The sequence below is a fragment of the Triticum dicoccoides genome, chromosome 3A, assembly GCF_002162155.2.
Source record: "Triticum dicoccoides isolate Atlit2015 ecotype Zavitan chromosome 3A, WEW_v2.0, whole genome shotgun sequence".
Classification (NCBI taxonomy): domain Eukaryota; kingdom Viridiplantae; phylum Streptophyta; class Magnoliopsida; order Poales; family Poaceae; genus Triticum; species Triticum dicoccoides.
This window is the reverse complement of record NC_041384.1, coordinates 9,644,417-9,660,491: the sequence shown is the minus strand read 5'-3', so window position 1 is coordinate 9,660,491 and position 16,075 is coordinate 9,644,417. Positions and strand designations below refer to the sequence as shown.

Sequence of the window (16,075 nt, the reverse complement as noted above, 5' to 3'; positions counted from 1 at the left end):
TAGTGTCGGATAGATATACGAGAACTTGTTGTTCGACCAATCTCTCGGAGAAGGAGAGGTGGTCGATATCACTTCTCTCTGTATGCAGATGTTCATGACGATCTTCTGTTTCCTTCATTTGCTTACTAACTAGCGTGTCTAGTCCTCTCTATATATACGTATATATAGCGTCGACCAAGCACGGACATAAGAGAGGACACTTCTCTCTATTAATTAGCTAGCTAACACAACATATGAAACACCTAAATTAAACCCCCCAAACCCCCAACCCCCCCCCCTTTAAAAAAAACAAAAACCCCAGCCCCTGAAATACTGACGCGTGGATGCCTATTGGTCCCGGTTGGTGCCACCAACTGGGTCCAAAGGCCCTCCTGCCTGGGCTCGGCGCACCGGCCACGTGGAGGCCCATCTGTCCCGGTTCGTGTAAGAACCGGGACTAAAGGGTTAGGGCATTAGTAACGATCCTTTAGTCCCGGTTCATAAATCGGGACAAAAGGCCCTTACCAACCGGGACGAATGGTTGTTTTTCTACTAGTGCATTTTACCATACAATTATGAATGACATAAAGACCCATCACAACATGCAATCATGCATGGAAAAAAATTCACCACAATATTCAACCATGCATAGGAAACTGTTTACCATTCAATTATTCCACTTGTCTTCAATGAATATTTTACAATGATACATGATCAAATATAATAAATCATAACTATTTTTAATTTTGATTATGATGCTATCAACCTAAATTTCTATCATCATCAGTTCCCTCAACGACGCGTGGGGTATTCTCTATTATACACGGTTACGGTTACCACAGATGACATGCGTTGGCCGGCCGACCGGTTTATTTATAGTCCTAGTACATGGTCCAATAATAAGAAAGCAGTAAAGTACTACTTCCTCCGTTCCGAATTACTTGTCGTGGATATAGATGTATCTAGATGTATTTAAGTTTTACATACATTCATTTATGCAACGAGTAATTTAAAACGGAGGGAGTACTCAACATGGTGTGTGGGTGAAGCAAACGCGTGTGAGGGTGGGTGGTGAAAGGGACGCGCTGTAAGCTGAAGTCAGCGCTCGCCTTACGATCAAGGGCTGAGGAGGGTCCACCGTACGATCAGCGCTGACCAATATACTCAAGGGTGCAGATCGATCGAGAGTAGCGAGGAGGACCCGACTGCTCACGGTCTTCCACGTGGACGACGCCCTTCCACCTGCGGAATTTCCTCCGAATTTCCACGACGTGAGAGCATCTTCTCCAAGAATCAAAGTTCAGTAGGACTCGTGGGCACTAATTTACTTCCACTAAATTAGCTACTTGTGGGCACTAAGTACGTACTACTCTAGTACTTGGTCTCCAAAGCGACTCGCTCTATATGAATTTCACGTTAAAAAAAACTACAAACTACGTGCTATATGTATATATTAGCTACTGATAGTCTGATAGGCACATTCATCAATGCATGCTACTCCTCTAGCTACTTCTTCTACCTCTGTTTCCTCTTCTTGGGACGACTATAGCGTACAGTGTGTCATATGGAGATCGCGGTCAGCACGACGCAGCTTGTCGGGGCCGCGGTGGGGATCATAGGCAAGATCAAGCGGGTGGTGGAGACGGCGCGCCAGAACAAGGTGGAGTACGACCACCTCAGGGACCGCCTGCCCACGATCGGCCACGTGCTGCATGGCCTGCCGCCGGACCCGGAGTTGGAGCGGCCGCTGGCCGAGCTGATCGACATGCTGCAACAGGCATACGACCTCATCGTCGCTTTCCAGAAGCGGAGCACCGCCAAGCAATTCTTCCGGGCAAGCATCCACGCCGATAGGTTAAGGTCAGTCAACGCCAGGATCGACTCCCACCTCAGCCTCTTCCCCTTGATCAGCTACGCCGCCATCGCCCGCCGCCTCAATGAACCAGGCTGCTCCTGTCCCGGATCCCCGGCTCCGCGGAAGGTGGAGCAGGAGGACGTGTTCGTGGCGGAGCTCCTCGAGATATTTCCTGCCATCCACACCGGCGAGGTGGCGATCTGCTCCTCTGCTGGCTCCCAGCCGAACGTAGAGGACGCGTTTGCAGCGCAGTGCAAGATCCTAGGAATCTTTCCTCCCGAAGACACCGGCGAGGTGCCGGGCTGCTACTCGGCTGCCTCCCTCCACGACGTGGAGGAGGCGTTCATGGAGGAGCACAAGATCCTCGAAATGTTTTCTCCGGAGCACACTAGCGACGGCGAGATGCCGGGCTGCTCCTCTACCGGTTCCCTGCAAGACGTGGACGACGCGTTCGTGGCAGAGCGTAAGATCCTCGTCTACGAGCAGGGGCATATGAGCAACACCACGCTGAGAGACCACCTGGTGCACGGTGTCTCCAGCTCGTCGCCGGTGACGGTGTCTTGGAGGACCCGCGTGGAGGTGCTGCTGGGCGTATCCCGGGCCATAGAGCACTTGCACCGCTGCGCGATCATCCACGGCAACGTGAGCTCGTCCAACATCCACCTCGACACCAACTGTTACTCGATGCCGCGCCTATCTGGCTTCGTCAGCGTACAGGTCTTGCAGGCGGACCAGCTCGTTGCGGAGGTCGTCGGCACTCCCGGGTACATCGACCCGGAGTACCGGTGCACGGGGCGCATGAACCTGGCCAGCGACGTGTACAGCTTCGGTGTTGTCATTTTGGAGGCGCTGACCGGGAGGCCGCCGGTTAGCAGCGGCCGGGTGAAGGGCGAGGACGTCGTGACCCTGGTGGACTCCACGCTCCCGGTCATTCGAGACGGTAATCTGCACGATATGCTAGACGGCCGCCCGGTGTTGCAGTTGCAGCCCATGCTGCGACAGTTGGAGGCGCTCGAGCTCGTGACACACACGGCGAGGCTCTGCCTGTGGCCGCACGGCAAGGACCGGCCAGCCATGTCAAACGTGGTGGCCAACCTGGAGAAGGCACTCGGGATCATACGCAATAATGAGCCTATGAAACAATTGTGAGTTTAAGCAGATTCACTGACAGAGTAGCTAGCTCCCGTCGTATGCGATGTGCGCCTCCTCCCTTGGCGCCGTTTGCGCCGGTCTTTGTCACGTTGTTGGGTTCTCCTCGCCTATTTCGAGCACCGCTACCGCCGCCTCCTCAGTCCGTTGCTGCCGCTCTACTTCCTCGGCGCCGCTACCGCTCGCTCACCGAAGCCGCGCCGTCAGTCCACCCCCTTCGTCTTCGTCCAGCACCAACTCGTCAGCAACGTCGTCGTCATCTTCTCCGACCACTTTGTCTACTCCAACCACCGTTGGTGACATCGGCCCCATGCCGATTGACGCCACAACCGTCGTCGAGTCTCCTTCTCTGCTGGCCCCTCCGACTCCTCGACATGGCATACAGCTCGTGCAGGTCCCCGTATATGCATGCCTGGTGCTGGCACCACTGATGCGTGCCTTCTTCCATGACGTGTCCCCTGGCCTGGCAAGCCTGGTGCGGCGCTTCGTCAACTTCGTCTTCGTCAGTCTACGCATGCCCGGTGCTGGCAACACCGATGTGTGCCTTCGTCTACGACGTGTCCCTGGCTCTGACAAAACCCGGCGCGGAGCTTCACCAATACCGTCTTCTTCCCGGCGCACCACTACCTCAACACCACTGCGTCCATGACTAACTCAGCGCCTCCTTGCACCTGTGGCTCCATGGCGACTTCCTCGACATCGGCCACCCCGACTCAACATGGACCACGGCATTCTCCGCACGGCTATCTCCACCACGGCTTCACCACCGATGCTCCCAGCTACCTCGACAACGACACAAAGGGCTGTCACCTCGCTTGAGAAACTCGACGGCTTCCTCTACAGTCAACACATCCGCGACCTGACACCGTCCACGACGCTCCCGCTACGAATGCGGGGGGATGCCAGCCGTCGGATGCTATTCTCTCCAGTCTGATCGTCCGCAACGCTTATGTTGTTCGCAACGCTTATGTTGTTCGCAACGCTACCGCTATGACTGCGGGAGGATGTTAGAGATATATCTGGGTTACATGTGTTTGGTAGTCTAGGATTTGTAATCCGTCTCCTACCTAATCTATAGGAGAGGCGTCATACCCTTCAAGTCTTGTATTCAATATATACTCGCCCTAAGGCTCAATAATACATCCATCGCATTACGCCAATCCCCCTCTATCCCTTCTAGCAGCCAGCATGGTGGACCGGCTATGCATGCGTGCGACAGGCTATTACTTAAAGACTCGTAAGCTGGTTGTTTTGATGATAAGAGCAAAAAAAAAAAAGGCGGTTTGAGTGCCAGAGCATTAGTCGCCAGAAAACTATCTTCTTGTACTCCTTCGTCTACCTCTGAGAGAGAGAGAGAGAGAAAGTTCCAGGTTAGACCTAACATTGACTATTACTCGGGGTCCTTAATGATCATCCCAATTAAGGCACGCAAACAGAGGGACACCAGCGTCGGCACAACATGTCGCGCTGGTCTTTCATTTCATTTCATGGACAAAAGACGATGCACGCGTTGCTGCCGATCTAAAGGGTTTTGCGGTGCCGCCGCGGCCATCAATGGTGGCGGGGCGGCGGCGGCACGTTACCGCTCTCTAGCCTCTTGCCCCGCACCGACCGCCCCTGGGGTGACGGAGGCGGCCGTAGCAGACGTGATCCTCCCTCCTCTACATATATAGCAAAATCAAATTGTAATGCGACCCAACAAAGAAGAAGATATCAGATTGTTTCAGACTTTTTCCTTTTATGGGTTTCTTCGGTTTTCTATCTATTGTTTACATTTTTTTTTCTCTTCTAGTATGGTTTTTCTTTTATTAGTGATTCTTTTACACTTTCTCTTTTTTATAGTTCTAGGAACTATAGAAAGAAATTTATGGTGAATATTTTTTTAAACACACACCGAACAATGTTTTTTATATGATGAACACTAGTAGATACCCCGCAACTGTTGGCATATGCATGCACAGTACGCATGAAAATAATTGAATGTGCAAATAGGTCCAATGGTAGTAATAGTGTTTTTGTGTAACTTAAAGCCTCAAATGCTTTATACACAAGGAAAACAGTAGGGTTTTGGATCCAATGACCGCGTCAGATTATATTGTAAACATGGGAAACAATTTAATCATCAATAAATATGGCATGCAAGATATATGGGCAAGATGGAGATTATTTAACACGTTTGATAGATAAGGGGGGACTTACTTTAGCACCTTGAGGGGTTAAGACTCGAGATTGTAGAAGCTACAGTACATAAACCACTACAAGGGAGATCCAATTCATAAATAAAGAGGAAAGTAATACTGAAAACGAAAAGAAAAATATCAAAAGAGCTACCTACCTAGCCGCAGTCACCAACAGCAGCGGCAAAACAATTATTTCATTGCTTGACTGATGGAGTTACCAGAGGCATCCTAGTAGTGGGGGCTAACTATTTAGATATAGTAGATTTTTTTAATATACGGTGAACATTTTTTGAAATACACACAGATTTTTAATATACGATGGGCATTTTTAATATAGAGTGGACTTTTTTATGTACAGCAATTTTTTTGTGATACGCACTGAACAATTTTAAAATGCACACAGAACCCTTTCTAAAAAAATAAGTAAAAAATATAGAAAAAAAAACGTTCAGAAAACTAGAAAACCCAGCAAAGAAACTGTTGAAAAAAGCAAAAGAAAAATAAAACCGGACCACACGAGCCGAACGGAGCCTAAAGCAATCCGATTGGAACTGCGAGTCGTTTCGGATGGGGAGTCCTACACGGGACAAGAAACTTTGCATTGGTTATCTCCATCCATGTCCGGCTCGTACATGGGAATAGGTTAGCTTCTATATAATCCCATGTATCCCCTTAGCAATCCATCGTATACTCCACCGGAAGGAATACATCCAGGAAGCTCGCGGTCAGCATTGCAGATGACTCGCCGTTGCCCATGGAAGAAGCGGTCCACCCCGCCGGCCGCCGCTCCGCCTCCACAAGAAGAGACGGCAGCACGCAGGCCGGCGTCCTCTGTCCGAGGCGAGCACGAGTTCCACATCGTCGGCTACAACGCTCGCGCGGCGCTGGCCAAGAATGCCCACTACTCCATCCTCTCCGGCGCCTTTAAGGTCGGCGGCCACAACTGGGCTCTAGACTGCAGCTTCGATGACGACGGGCACCTCGCCTCTATCGCCCTCTTGCTGCTCACCGCCTACATCAGCGACGACGCCGTGGTCGCCAAGGCCAGCCTGAGGATCGAGGACCCGCTTGGCCGGTGGCCCGCCGCCGTGTGGGAGAGCGACGAAGCCTACACCTTCCACGTCTGGTCCGGCAACAGCTGGCAGCTTTCTCAGGCCGGCAGGAGCTGGACCTTGTCGGTGCCAGAGGCGTTCCGCAGCCATGAGAGCCACTACATGGAAGACGACCGCCTCACCATCCTATGCACCGTCGAGGTCCTCCGGGAGGAGGAGGAGGACTCTGGCATCGCCGAGGATATGCAAAAGCTTCTTTTCCTCTCGTCGGAGTCGAAGAGTACAAGACCTGCATGCATGTTGCCGAACGTGACGTTCGTTGTGGAGCAGGCCGAGATCCAGGCGCACAGGCTCGTCCTTGCCATGCGGTCACCGGTATTCGCCGCCGAGCTCCTCGGTGACATGAGAGAGGGTACCACCCGTCACATCATGGTCGATGACATGAGCGCCTCAACCTTCAGGGCCATGCTCCGCTTCATCTACACCGATAAGCTGAACATCAAAAGGAAGGCTAGCGATGTGGCTTTGAGAAGCCAACGTGGTTGCAAAGAAAAACGTGCGGCGAGACGTCGTGTGGACATGGCGCTTGACCTGCTTGTTGCCGCTGATCGCTACGACCTAGAGAAGCTAAGGCTCATGTGCGACAAGATACTGTCTGAAAACATAGATGTGGATTCTGTCACGCCGACGCTGATGGTGGTGCACGGACGGTTAAGCTGCCGCCAACTGGAGGCATCTTGCATCGATTACTTGGCGTCCGATGACGACGTGTATGCCAATGTCAAGGCCATGGAGGAGTACAAGGAGCTAGAGGAAAGTTGTTGGTCGTTCACAGCAGATGTAATGGACAAAGTAGCCAAACGTAAATTAGCGGCTAATGACTCCTCCTTGGGCGCCAACACCAGCCGCCGACGACCAGAGAAAAAGAGTGTGTCGACATATAACATATCGGAGGTTGTCCGCGGCACATATGAGATGAGGATCCCCAACTTCGATAGCATGCGAAGGAACTATAGTGTCAAGCAAACAATCTTTTCGGATATTTTTCAGATAGGAGGTTATGACTGGAAGCTAAAGGTATCAGTAAAGGAAAAGACAATCTCCGTGTTCGCCAAATTGTTGACTGATCCAGGAACCGCTGGTCTTAGGGCAGCCCTGTTTATGAGGATGCATGACCCTGGTGGCAAGTTGCGGCCAATCCTAAGACGATTTAAACCAATCTTCAGCAGGAAAGCAACAACATGGGGGTATTCAAATTTCATGAGCGCTAAAGGCACCGAGTCACCGTACCAGTACCTAGCACATGATGGCTCTCTAACCATACGCTGCAATTTCTTAGTTAGTGCCATTTCAGCCAGTGTCGAAGACAAGACTCTTGCGCCACCGCCGAGCATCATGTCTCACCTTGAGGAACTGCTAGTGAGCGAGAAAGCTTCAGATGTGAAGTTCCTAGTCGAAAAGAGAGAAATTCACGCACATAGCCTCATCATCGCCACACGGTGCCCGACCCTTTACATGGTTGTTGCGGCCACCAACAAGGAGGAGGCCATCATACCCATCAATGATATGAAGGCGGCTGTCTTCAAGGCGATGCTCCACTTCATCTACACCGACGAGTTGCCTCCCTTGGAAGACATAGCCCTTGCTGCGGGAGACGGCACGATGACTACTGCCGGGGACATGCTGGCTGTGGTGTGCCGGTTCCAGCTGGACAGGATGAAGGACAAATGCGAGACCTTGTTTGGTCAGTCTGTCTCGAAACAGAACGCGTCGAGCATGCTCAAACTGGCGCGCCATCATCATTGCATGAAGCTCAAGGATTACTGCTTGAAGTTTGAATAATCTCCACGCGTGGATAGCTAACTAAGACACGCGGGCGATGACAACAATCCAGAGCATGTACTAGCTAATTTTAGTTAGGTAACTGGTCAACTGTTTGTGAGTTACTAAATGTATTTTTTCACCATATCAGTCAGTATTTGAATTATTGGTGCACTTGTTTCATCAGTTCAATAATGAACATAGCGTACGACACCTAGTCAGCTAGAGCGCTCAACCAAATTTATGTAGCAAGCACGCTGCTCACTCCATGCCTCTGTAACGATGGACTACCATGACTTCCAGCTCATCTCGTTGCTCTCCAACGAAAAATGGCGCGTGTCCAGTTTTAGTCCAAGCTCAGCGTCCATGGAGGCCGAGACAAGAAGCTTGGGTGGCTTGGAGCCGTGGGATATGGGGGAAGAGAGGCACAACGGCCTTCCTAGGCCATACATCTTGAGATCCCTAGCCGCTCTTTCCTTCGCTTGCACCCTTCCAGTGTATTCTTGTCTGCACGCGTCACTCGATCTCTCCGATTAGGTATACAGTAGGGTGTACAAGTTTGTGTAACAGCGCGCGCGCACACACAGAGACAATTTTTCGGTTGGTTCACACATAAGTGAAGTACTCTAGTATCAAGTGGTGCACCTTTTCCTTTTCCAAAAATCTTGTCACTTCTTCTCTTTTCGTAAGAAAATTGTGTATTCTGTACGGAGATTATGTTGTGCTTCGTTTTGAATCAAATGGCTTACGAAATGAAAATTATATCTTGGGCACATCATTTGCGTTTGTTGTACGTTATGCCTCCTTCTAAACATTCAGTTTAGTACTTAGTAGATCAAATTCTCAAACGAAAAAAGTTCGATACATACTATAGCAACAGAATGATTGTCATTATACATGTAAATGCTCTGCGCAGCTTTATTGCGTAAGAAAATACAATGATCCCTAAAAAGATACATGTCAACAGAAAATAACAATGTTGCAAAAAAGAAAAACAGTAAGTTGTTGACTATTTCTCCATGTCCTTAATGAGCATCCGAATTAAGTAAGGCAGCCAAACAGAGCGACACCAGCGTCGGCTCATCGTGTCGCGACGGTCTTCTAATTTCATTTCATAGACAAGAAGTGGCTTCCATGCTGCTGCCGATCTGAAGGGTCTAGCAGTGCCACCCGGCCGTCGGTAGTGGCAGGGGCACATCACCGCACTCCAGCCTCTTGCCTCGCACCAACCACCCCTAGGGTGACGGAGGTGGCCGCAGCAGACGTGATCCTCTCTCCTCTACATGTATTGCAAATCAAACATAACGATTCCCAACAAGAAAGAAGATATCAGACAAATCAATCATCGTCCATAGAGCACATGATTGTGGCAGCTAGGAGGATGACGCCAGGGTGCGTTCCCAAGAAGAAGACGAAGAAGAGGAGTGGCCCGCCACAACAATTTTCTCTCTTCTCTTTGTGTGTGATCATTTGCTTCGATCAGAGCAACCTGCACGCAATGAACCATGCCAAAGCTAGCAAAGCATGTATGCTATATAGATGCTTCCCACTGGTCTCGCTCATGGCGATCAGAGCTCCAACCGTCAAAATCACAGCCAAAGTCGTCCCTTGATTACGAATACACCGGACCTAGTAGTAGTCAACTGCATGCGCCAGGGCCATGAGCTCAGTTACCTTTCACACCATGCATAGCTGGCAATTCAGCAAGTGTTGTGCTACTTTCAGTAGTTAGTTTCAACATCCTTTTTTTAACTAATATTCCTTTTTTTGGAGCAAAGCAAGGCTTTTCATTATCGTTAACTAAGATAAGATCCAAATTGCATGCTATTTTGGGACAATTTATATTAAGAGGATTCTAAATTTGCAGTAGATACTAGACTTGCATAAATTAAACTTGTGGGCGGTCCCCAGACGACAAGTGTGTGATCAGAAGCCTTTCCTTTAGTTGTTTATACAGGAACAAATCAATCAAGTTTCTACTAAAACAGAATTATAGAATCGGTTCGTCCGGTTAAGCATTGAGAAGTTGATAGGTCGAACGGAGTTGTGCTAGAGCTCTAAAGTGGCTAGTGGCTCTAAGTATTTTTTGACTGTAACATCCCATATTTCTACACTAGCTAAACACGTTACCATATCACTCTAATTAAGAGCTAGTAGTTTTAAAACTCTAAATTTTGGCAACATCTTCTTTGTTTCCAACAAAAATATTAATCTAGACATGTGAAGAATATCAAATATAAATGGTTAGGATATCTCTGGACGAACATCTACACATTTCAAAAAATTAATCTAGACATGTGAAGACTACATCAACCACAACTTGGTAGTTATTTTGACAATCTCCGACAACGTTTTCTGAGTGGCTGTCGTGGCCTCCGACATATGCACGGTTGAAGGCTCGGGTACATGTGTTGTATGTTTTTAACTAAATATGTTCTGTTAATTTCTGTTTTCTCATTTATCCTCTAATTTACCCACTTGCTCTGGAACCTTACCTTCGAGTTATGGCCGCTCTATGAGTAACAGATTAATATTTTTTATATTGAACTTCTATAATTATTTTAATTCATATTTATATAATATTAGAGTATTAAAATATTATAATTGTTTTAGCTAACATAAATTAATATTGTTATATATTAATTATAACCCCTCCATACTAAAGCAATGACAAGTAATATGGATCAAATAGATTAATATTATTTGTGACGCAATCGTACTGTCTATCACTAAATTATATTTATGTTAAAACTCAAATGTGTGCTTTATTACTGAAGCTATCCCTGAATTGATGTTTAACAATTGCATAAATTTTATAGTAAATACATATATTTTACCAGTATGTGTATTTTTGCATATACTTTAATATTATTAAATGTGATGTTAGAGATCTTTGAATGTATAATCTAACTAATATTGCAATGGTGGTTTCTAACATATTAGGTAAATATATTTATATGAAACTTTTTGTGAAAGATTCATTTTGTGAAACTTATCTGAATTGTTTATGATATTTTTCTAGAACTTGTACGAAACAGAAAATAATTATGGAAATAGCTGGTCCAAAATTCAAATATTTTTTGTGAAAATTAGATGAACCATCTATAAAGAAACATTGAAGCCAGAAAGAAAGGGCACCGTAGTTTTTCGACCCATTTTATGAAATGTGTGGGCTGGTGGCCGTAATGAAACTTGTGAAAAACTATTTAACATTTGTAAGATTTAATAAAACTTAGAGGAATATAATTAAGGTGGAATTTGCCATGAGTTCCATCGGAAAAAAATGGTGTGAATTGGTGTTCTCCGACATGTAAGAGGAATTACGGTCAGGAGCTTGCGGGTGGGAATGTACTGGTCAACCAAATACAGATGATTTACAAGCATACTTTATGTATTGCTATTGGAAGTATCAACTTGGATTCAAAAAGCTATTTAAGCAATCCGACTTGAACTTCATGCTTGGAGAGAGAAGCTAGAAACGATTTAGAATTAACCACGATGGTTATCAATGTCCGACTCGTACGTGGAAAGTGGCATTACTAGTCGGCCAGGTTATCAATGTCCTAGCTAGTCACCGTATAGCATTACTAGTCGGCCAGGTTAGCATGTACTCTACAGTACTACTATATAATCCCATGTATACCCTTGTAATTGTTAATCATAACCAGAAAGAAACAACAGGAAGGTGTACATATAGACAGCTAGCGCAGATGACTCGCCGTTGCCCATGGAAGAAGCGGTGTACCCCGTCGGCCGTCGTTCCGCTGCCGCAAGAAGGGACGGCAGCACGCTGGCCGGCGTCATTCGCTGGATGCGAGCACGAGTTCCACATCATCGGCTACAAAAAGCACACAGTGCTGGCCAACAAGACGCACTAATTCATCCTCTCCCGCGCCTTCGAGGTCGGCAGCCACACATGCATGGGCCCTCGACTGCAGCTTCGATGACGACGGACACCTCACTACCAGAATAACCTATGCCGACGGCCATCGTCGGCATAGCCTGGTCAGCAACTCGAACGTCGGCGTATCAAGGGGCAGCCGTTGGCATAGGTAGCTAAGCCGAATGTGTCCGTACGGCCGTCGGCAAAATTCTACTACCGACGGCCGTCGACGGTGCCGCCGTCAAAACTTGCGCCAATCATATGCAAACACGTGTCAGCTGCTGGGTCGTCCTGGCGCGCAGCTACGCCGACGGTTAGGCCGTCTGCATAGATTTAGCACGATTCCCCCCTCCAAATGATGGCGACAGTGCCGTCCGTGAAGGGGGCCACACCTCGGAGCCCCAAGAGGGGCGTCTACGCATGCCATATCACTTTCACATATTCAAGAGGACCCGGTGCGGTGTTTTGGTGGCATAGCTACACTTGGAAGGCCACCACGAAGCCCCGTTGACCAAAAGATCTAGGCCTTTGACTTACGCCGGACGTGCTTTAACCAGTTGACTCTTCCACCTCGTCACGATAGGTCCGCCCATAGGAACATCCCCGAACACGGTCTGGACCCAACCCACCACTAGATTACCTCGGGTTCTACCCGACGCAACGATTCCCCCCTCCAAGTGACGGCGGCACTGCCGTCCGTGGAGGGGGGCCATACTCCGGAGCCCCAAGACGGGCGTCTACGCATGCCACATCACTTTCACACATGGAAGAGGACCCGGTGTGGTGTTCCGGTGGCATTGCTACCCCTGCAAGCCCCACAAACCGGAGTAACCCTGGTCCTGTTGACCAGGAGATCTAGGCCTTTAAATTTCCCCGGATGGGCTTTGACCAGTTGACTCTTCCACCTGGTTGCGATAGGTCAGCCCATAGGAACAACCCCGAACACGGTCTGGACCCAACCAACCACTAGATTTCCTCCGGTTCTACCCGACGTGCACGATTCCCCCCCTCCAAGTGACGGCGGCACTGTCGTCCATGGAGGGGGGCACACCTCGAAGCCCAAGAAGGGCGTCTACGCATGCCACGACACATTCACACATGCATCAGGACCCGGTGCGAGATTATGATAAGACAATCATTTAAAAGTTATCCAAATCTAGTGAAGTATCAATTACTTGTGATTTTTACAAAGTACAAGGACCTATATGCAAGATCACATGAGGTTACATTTTATCATACTCAAAAGTAAAAATAAACCGGATATTCATAATCTATGGAAAATTCTGCCCAAAATCCATATATAATTTGTGTATGTTTAAGTATATATAAATTAGATTTAAATTAATCAAATATAAAGTTTAAAAAAATGTGAAATGAGAATCATATAAAACATCAAACACATTAATGTATGCGGAAGAGGCGCTTGCTCGCCGTGTCCACGTCGGCAGCAGGTCCATGTGTTGTTTGCCAATAGATATATATATTTTTAGGTGAGTTTGCCCCACAAGCAAAAAAATTACGAGGGAAGTAAAAGGCCTCTGTACATACGCAGCCCAACCCAACACTCCATCTCCCGTCTCCCTCACACGGCACATGCAACCTCTCCTCTCCTCCTCTGTTGTTGGCATCTTCCCCGAGCGCCTCGCCGTCGGAGCCGGGACCAGCAGATCCTCGCCTCCTCCACCTGTGAACTATCTCCAGTGGAGGAGGGCGGGGCAAACTCGACATCTTTCTTGCGACTGACGCCAACAGGGATACAAGTGCAGGGACGCGAAAGCGTGTGAGATGCGGCGCTCCCGCTGTTCAGATCGAACCGAGAGGGGCGAGGAGAACAACCACCGCCTCATGTTGCTCATCTCCACCGCGCCTCGTCTGCACCGCATGGTGATGACCGGCGGAACAACCGGCGTTGGGCGGCAGTGGTCGATCCCTCGACTTCCATATCTTCTGGAAGGCCGGCACTAGCGAGCCCCTCACCCCCATCCGCAAGTTCCATCGTCTCTTCAATCCCATCCTCCTTGGTTTCCATGAAATCCCAACGCCAGTTTTTTTGCCCGGTCTTAGATGCGCTGCAGAGAGCGGACCCATGTGTTGGCTAAACTAGCTTCAAAATCGAGCAGGGATTGTTTGATTTTTGCAACTGATGGTTTAATTGTTGAAACTGGAGCTTCCCAGGGGAATGTTCTTCACCGGCGTGAGATGGTAGGGCGAGGATGAGCCCCCTTCATTTGGAGGTAAGATCCACACTTCTCTTTCGGTTTTGCACCGAAATGCTGATTCTACGGACTTAATCCTAGATTAGCAACTTTCTTACAAGAGCAACAGGATATCCAATAAATTATTGGCTCCAAGTAGTTGGCTATGGTACTGAGATTATGTTCGATTTGGTTGAAACATGACACGGCATGTGATTAGCAATTTCGGTTCTGTGCCTGATGTAGAGAATGATTTGGTGCATCGATATCTCATTGATCGTGCACTAGGCACACACACACACACACACACACACACACACACACACACATATATATATATATATATATATATATACACACACACACACACACACACACACAAGGGGTGCGACCAGTGTCTTGTCTTCTAAGATACACGTACATATAGAGAGACACAGAAACTATAGGTGTGGCATACAAAACCCAGACCTACGTACATGTACACATGTTCAACACCCGCCGGAGTCGAAGCGTCACCGGTGACGCAGAGACTAGACCAAAAGCCCTCGAAAGTTGAGGTGTGTAGTCCCTTCATCATAACATCGGCGAACTGCTGATCGGTGGGCACATGCAGAACTCGAACACGACCAAGTGCGATGTGCTCCCGAACGAAGTGAATGTCGAGCTCAATATGCTTCGTCCGTCGGTGATGAACAGGGTTGGCAGCAAGGTAGACCGCAGAGACGTCGTCACAGTAGACACGTGTGGCCTTGGTAACCTCATCACATAGAAACTCCTGAAGTAGCCGTCGTAGCCAGGAGCACTCCGCGAGGGCGTTGGCCACAGCCCTGTACTCGGCCTCGGTGCTCGATCGTGATACCGTGGGTTGTCGTTTAGACGACCGCAAAATTAGAGAAGGCCCGAGGTAGACGCAGTAGCCGGAAGTGAAGCGCCGAGTGTCAGGGCACCCAGCCCAGTCGGCATCGGAGTAGGTGACAAGACTGGTGTCAGGTGATGCCGTCAGGGTGAGGCCCATAGCTATGGTGCCACATATATACCAGAGAATACGTTTCACCAGAGCTCAATTAACGTCACGAGAAGCATGCATGTGGAGGCACACCTGCTGGACAACATACTGAATATCCGGACGCGTCAGTGTAAGGTACTGAAGAGCACCGACAATGGAGCGGTAGAAGGGAGCGTCGGACGCCGGAGAGCCCTCGACGGCGGACACCTTAGCCTTCGTATCGACAGGCGTGGTAGCAGGCTTGCAATTAAGCATGCCGCCTCGCTCCAGAAGCTCGTAGGCATACTTCTGCTGGTGCAGGAAGAAGCCAGTGGCATGGAGGACAACCTCGATGCCGAGGAAGTAGTGGAGAGCCCTCAAGTCCTTGAGGGCGAACTCGGTGCCGAGGTGAGCTGTGATTTGCTGAAGTAGCGCTGGCGAGGATGATGTCGTCAACGTACAGGAGGAGGTACACGGTGGCGGCGCCCTGGTGATAAAAAAACAGGGAGGCATCGGACCGTGTGAACCGGACCCCCTGCTGCTAAAGGAAGGCCGCGATCCGTTGGTACCAGGCCCGAGGCGCCTGCTTCAACCCGTAAAGAGAACGGGAGAGCAAGCACACGTGGTCTGGATAGTCGGTGTCGACGAAACCAGTAGGCTGCTGACAAAACACCTGCTCGTCGAGATGGCCATGCAAGAAAGCAGTGGACACATCGAGCTGGTGAACTGGCCAGGCACGAGAGACAGCAAGCCGGAGGACAGCGTGAATCGTGCCCGGTTTTACAACCGGGGCGAAGGTGTCGGTGAAGTCCACGCCGGCAAGCTGGCGGAAGCCGCGCACCACCCAACGCGCCTTGTAGCGCTCAAGAGAACCGTTGGGGCGAGTCTTGTGGCGGAAGTGAAGGAAATATGCCCTAGAGGCAATAATAAAGTTATTATTTATTTCCTTATATCATGATAAATGTTTATTATTCAT

The 16,075-nt window shown here is 49.0% G+C and overlaps 2 protein-coding genes across 2 annotated transcripts; both read left to right on the top strand.

Moving 5' to 3' along the window:
* The first annotated feature begins 1,543 nt into the window (after positions 1-1,543).
* Positions 1,544-2,983, top strand: LOC119271690 (putative receptor protein kinase CRINKLY4). Its single transcript, XM_037553419.1, has one exon. It carries the CDS (start codon positions 1,544-1,546, stop codon positions 2,981-2,983), a length of 1,440 nt encoding a protein of 479 aa, XP_037409316.1.
* A 2,917-nt stretch (positions 2,984-5,900) lies between these two features.
* LOC119271689 (BTB/POZ and MATH domain-containing protein 3-like) lies at positions 5,901-8,057 on the top strand. Its single transcript, XM_037553417.1, has one exon. It carries the CDS (start codon positions 5,901-5,903, stop codon positions 8,055-8,057), a length of 2,157 nt encoding a protein of 718 aa, XP_037409314.1.
* The last annotated feature ends 8,018 nt before the right edge of the window (positions 8,058-16,075 follow it).

Coding starts and splice junctions, on each gene's coding strand:
- LOC119271690 (XM_037553419.1), top strand. CDS start 1,544: ATGGAGATCGCGGTCAGCACGACGCAGCTTGTCGGGGCCGCGGTGGGG.
- LOC119271689 (XM_037553417.1), top strand. CDS start 5,901: ATGACTCGCCGTTGCCCATGGAAGAAGCGGTCCACCCCGCCGGCCGCC.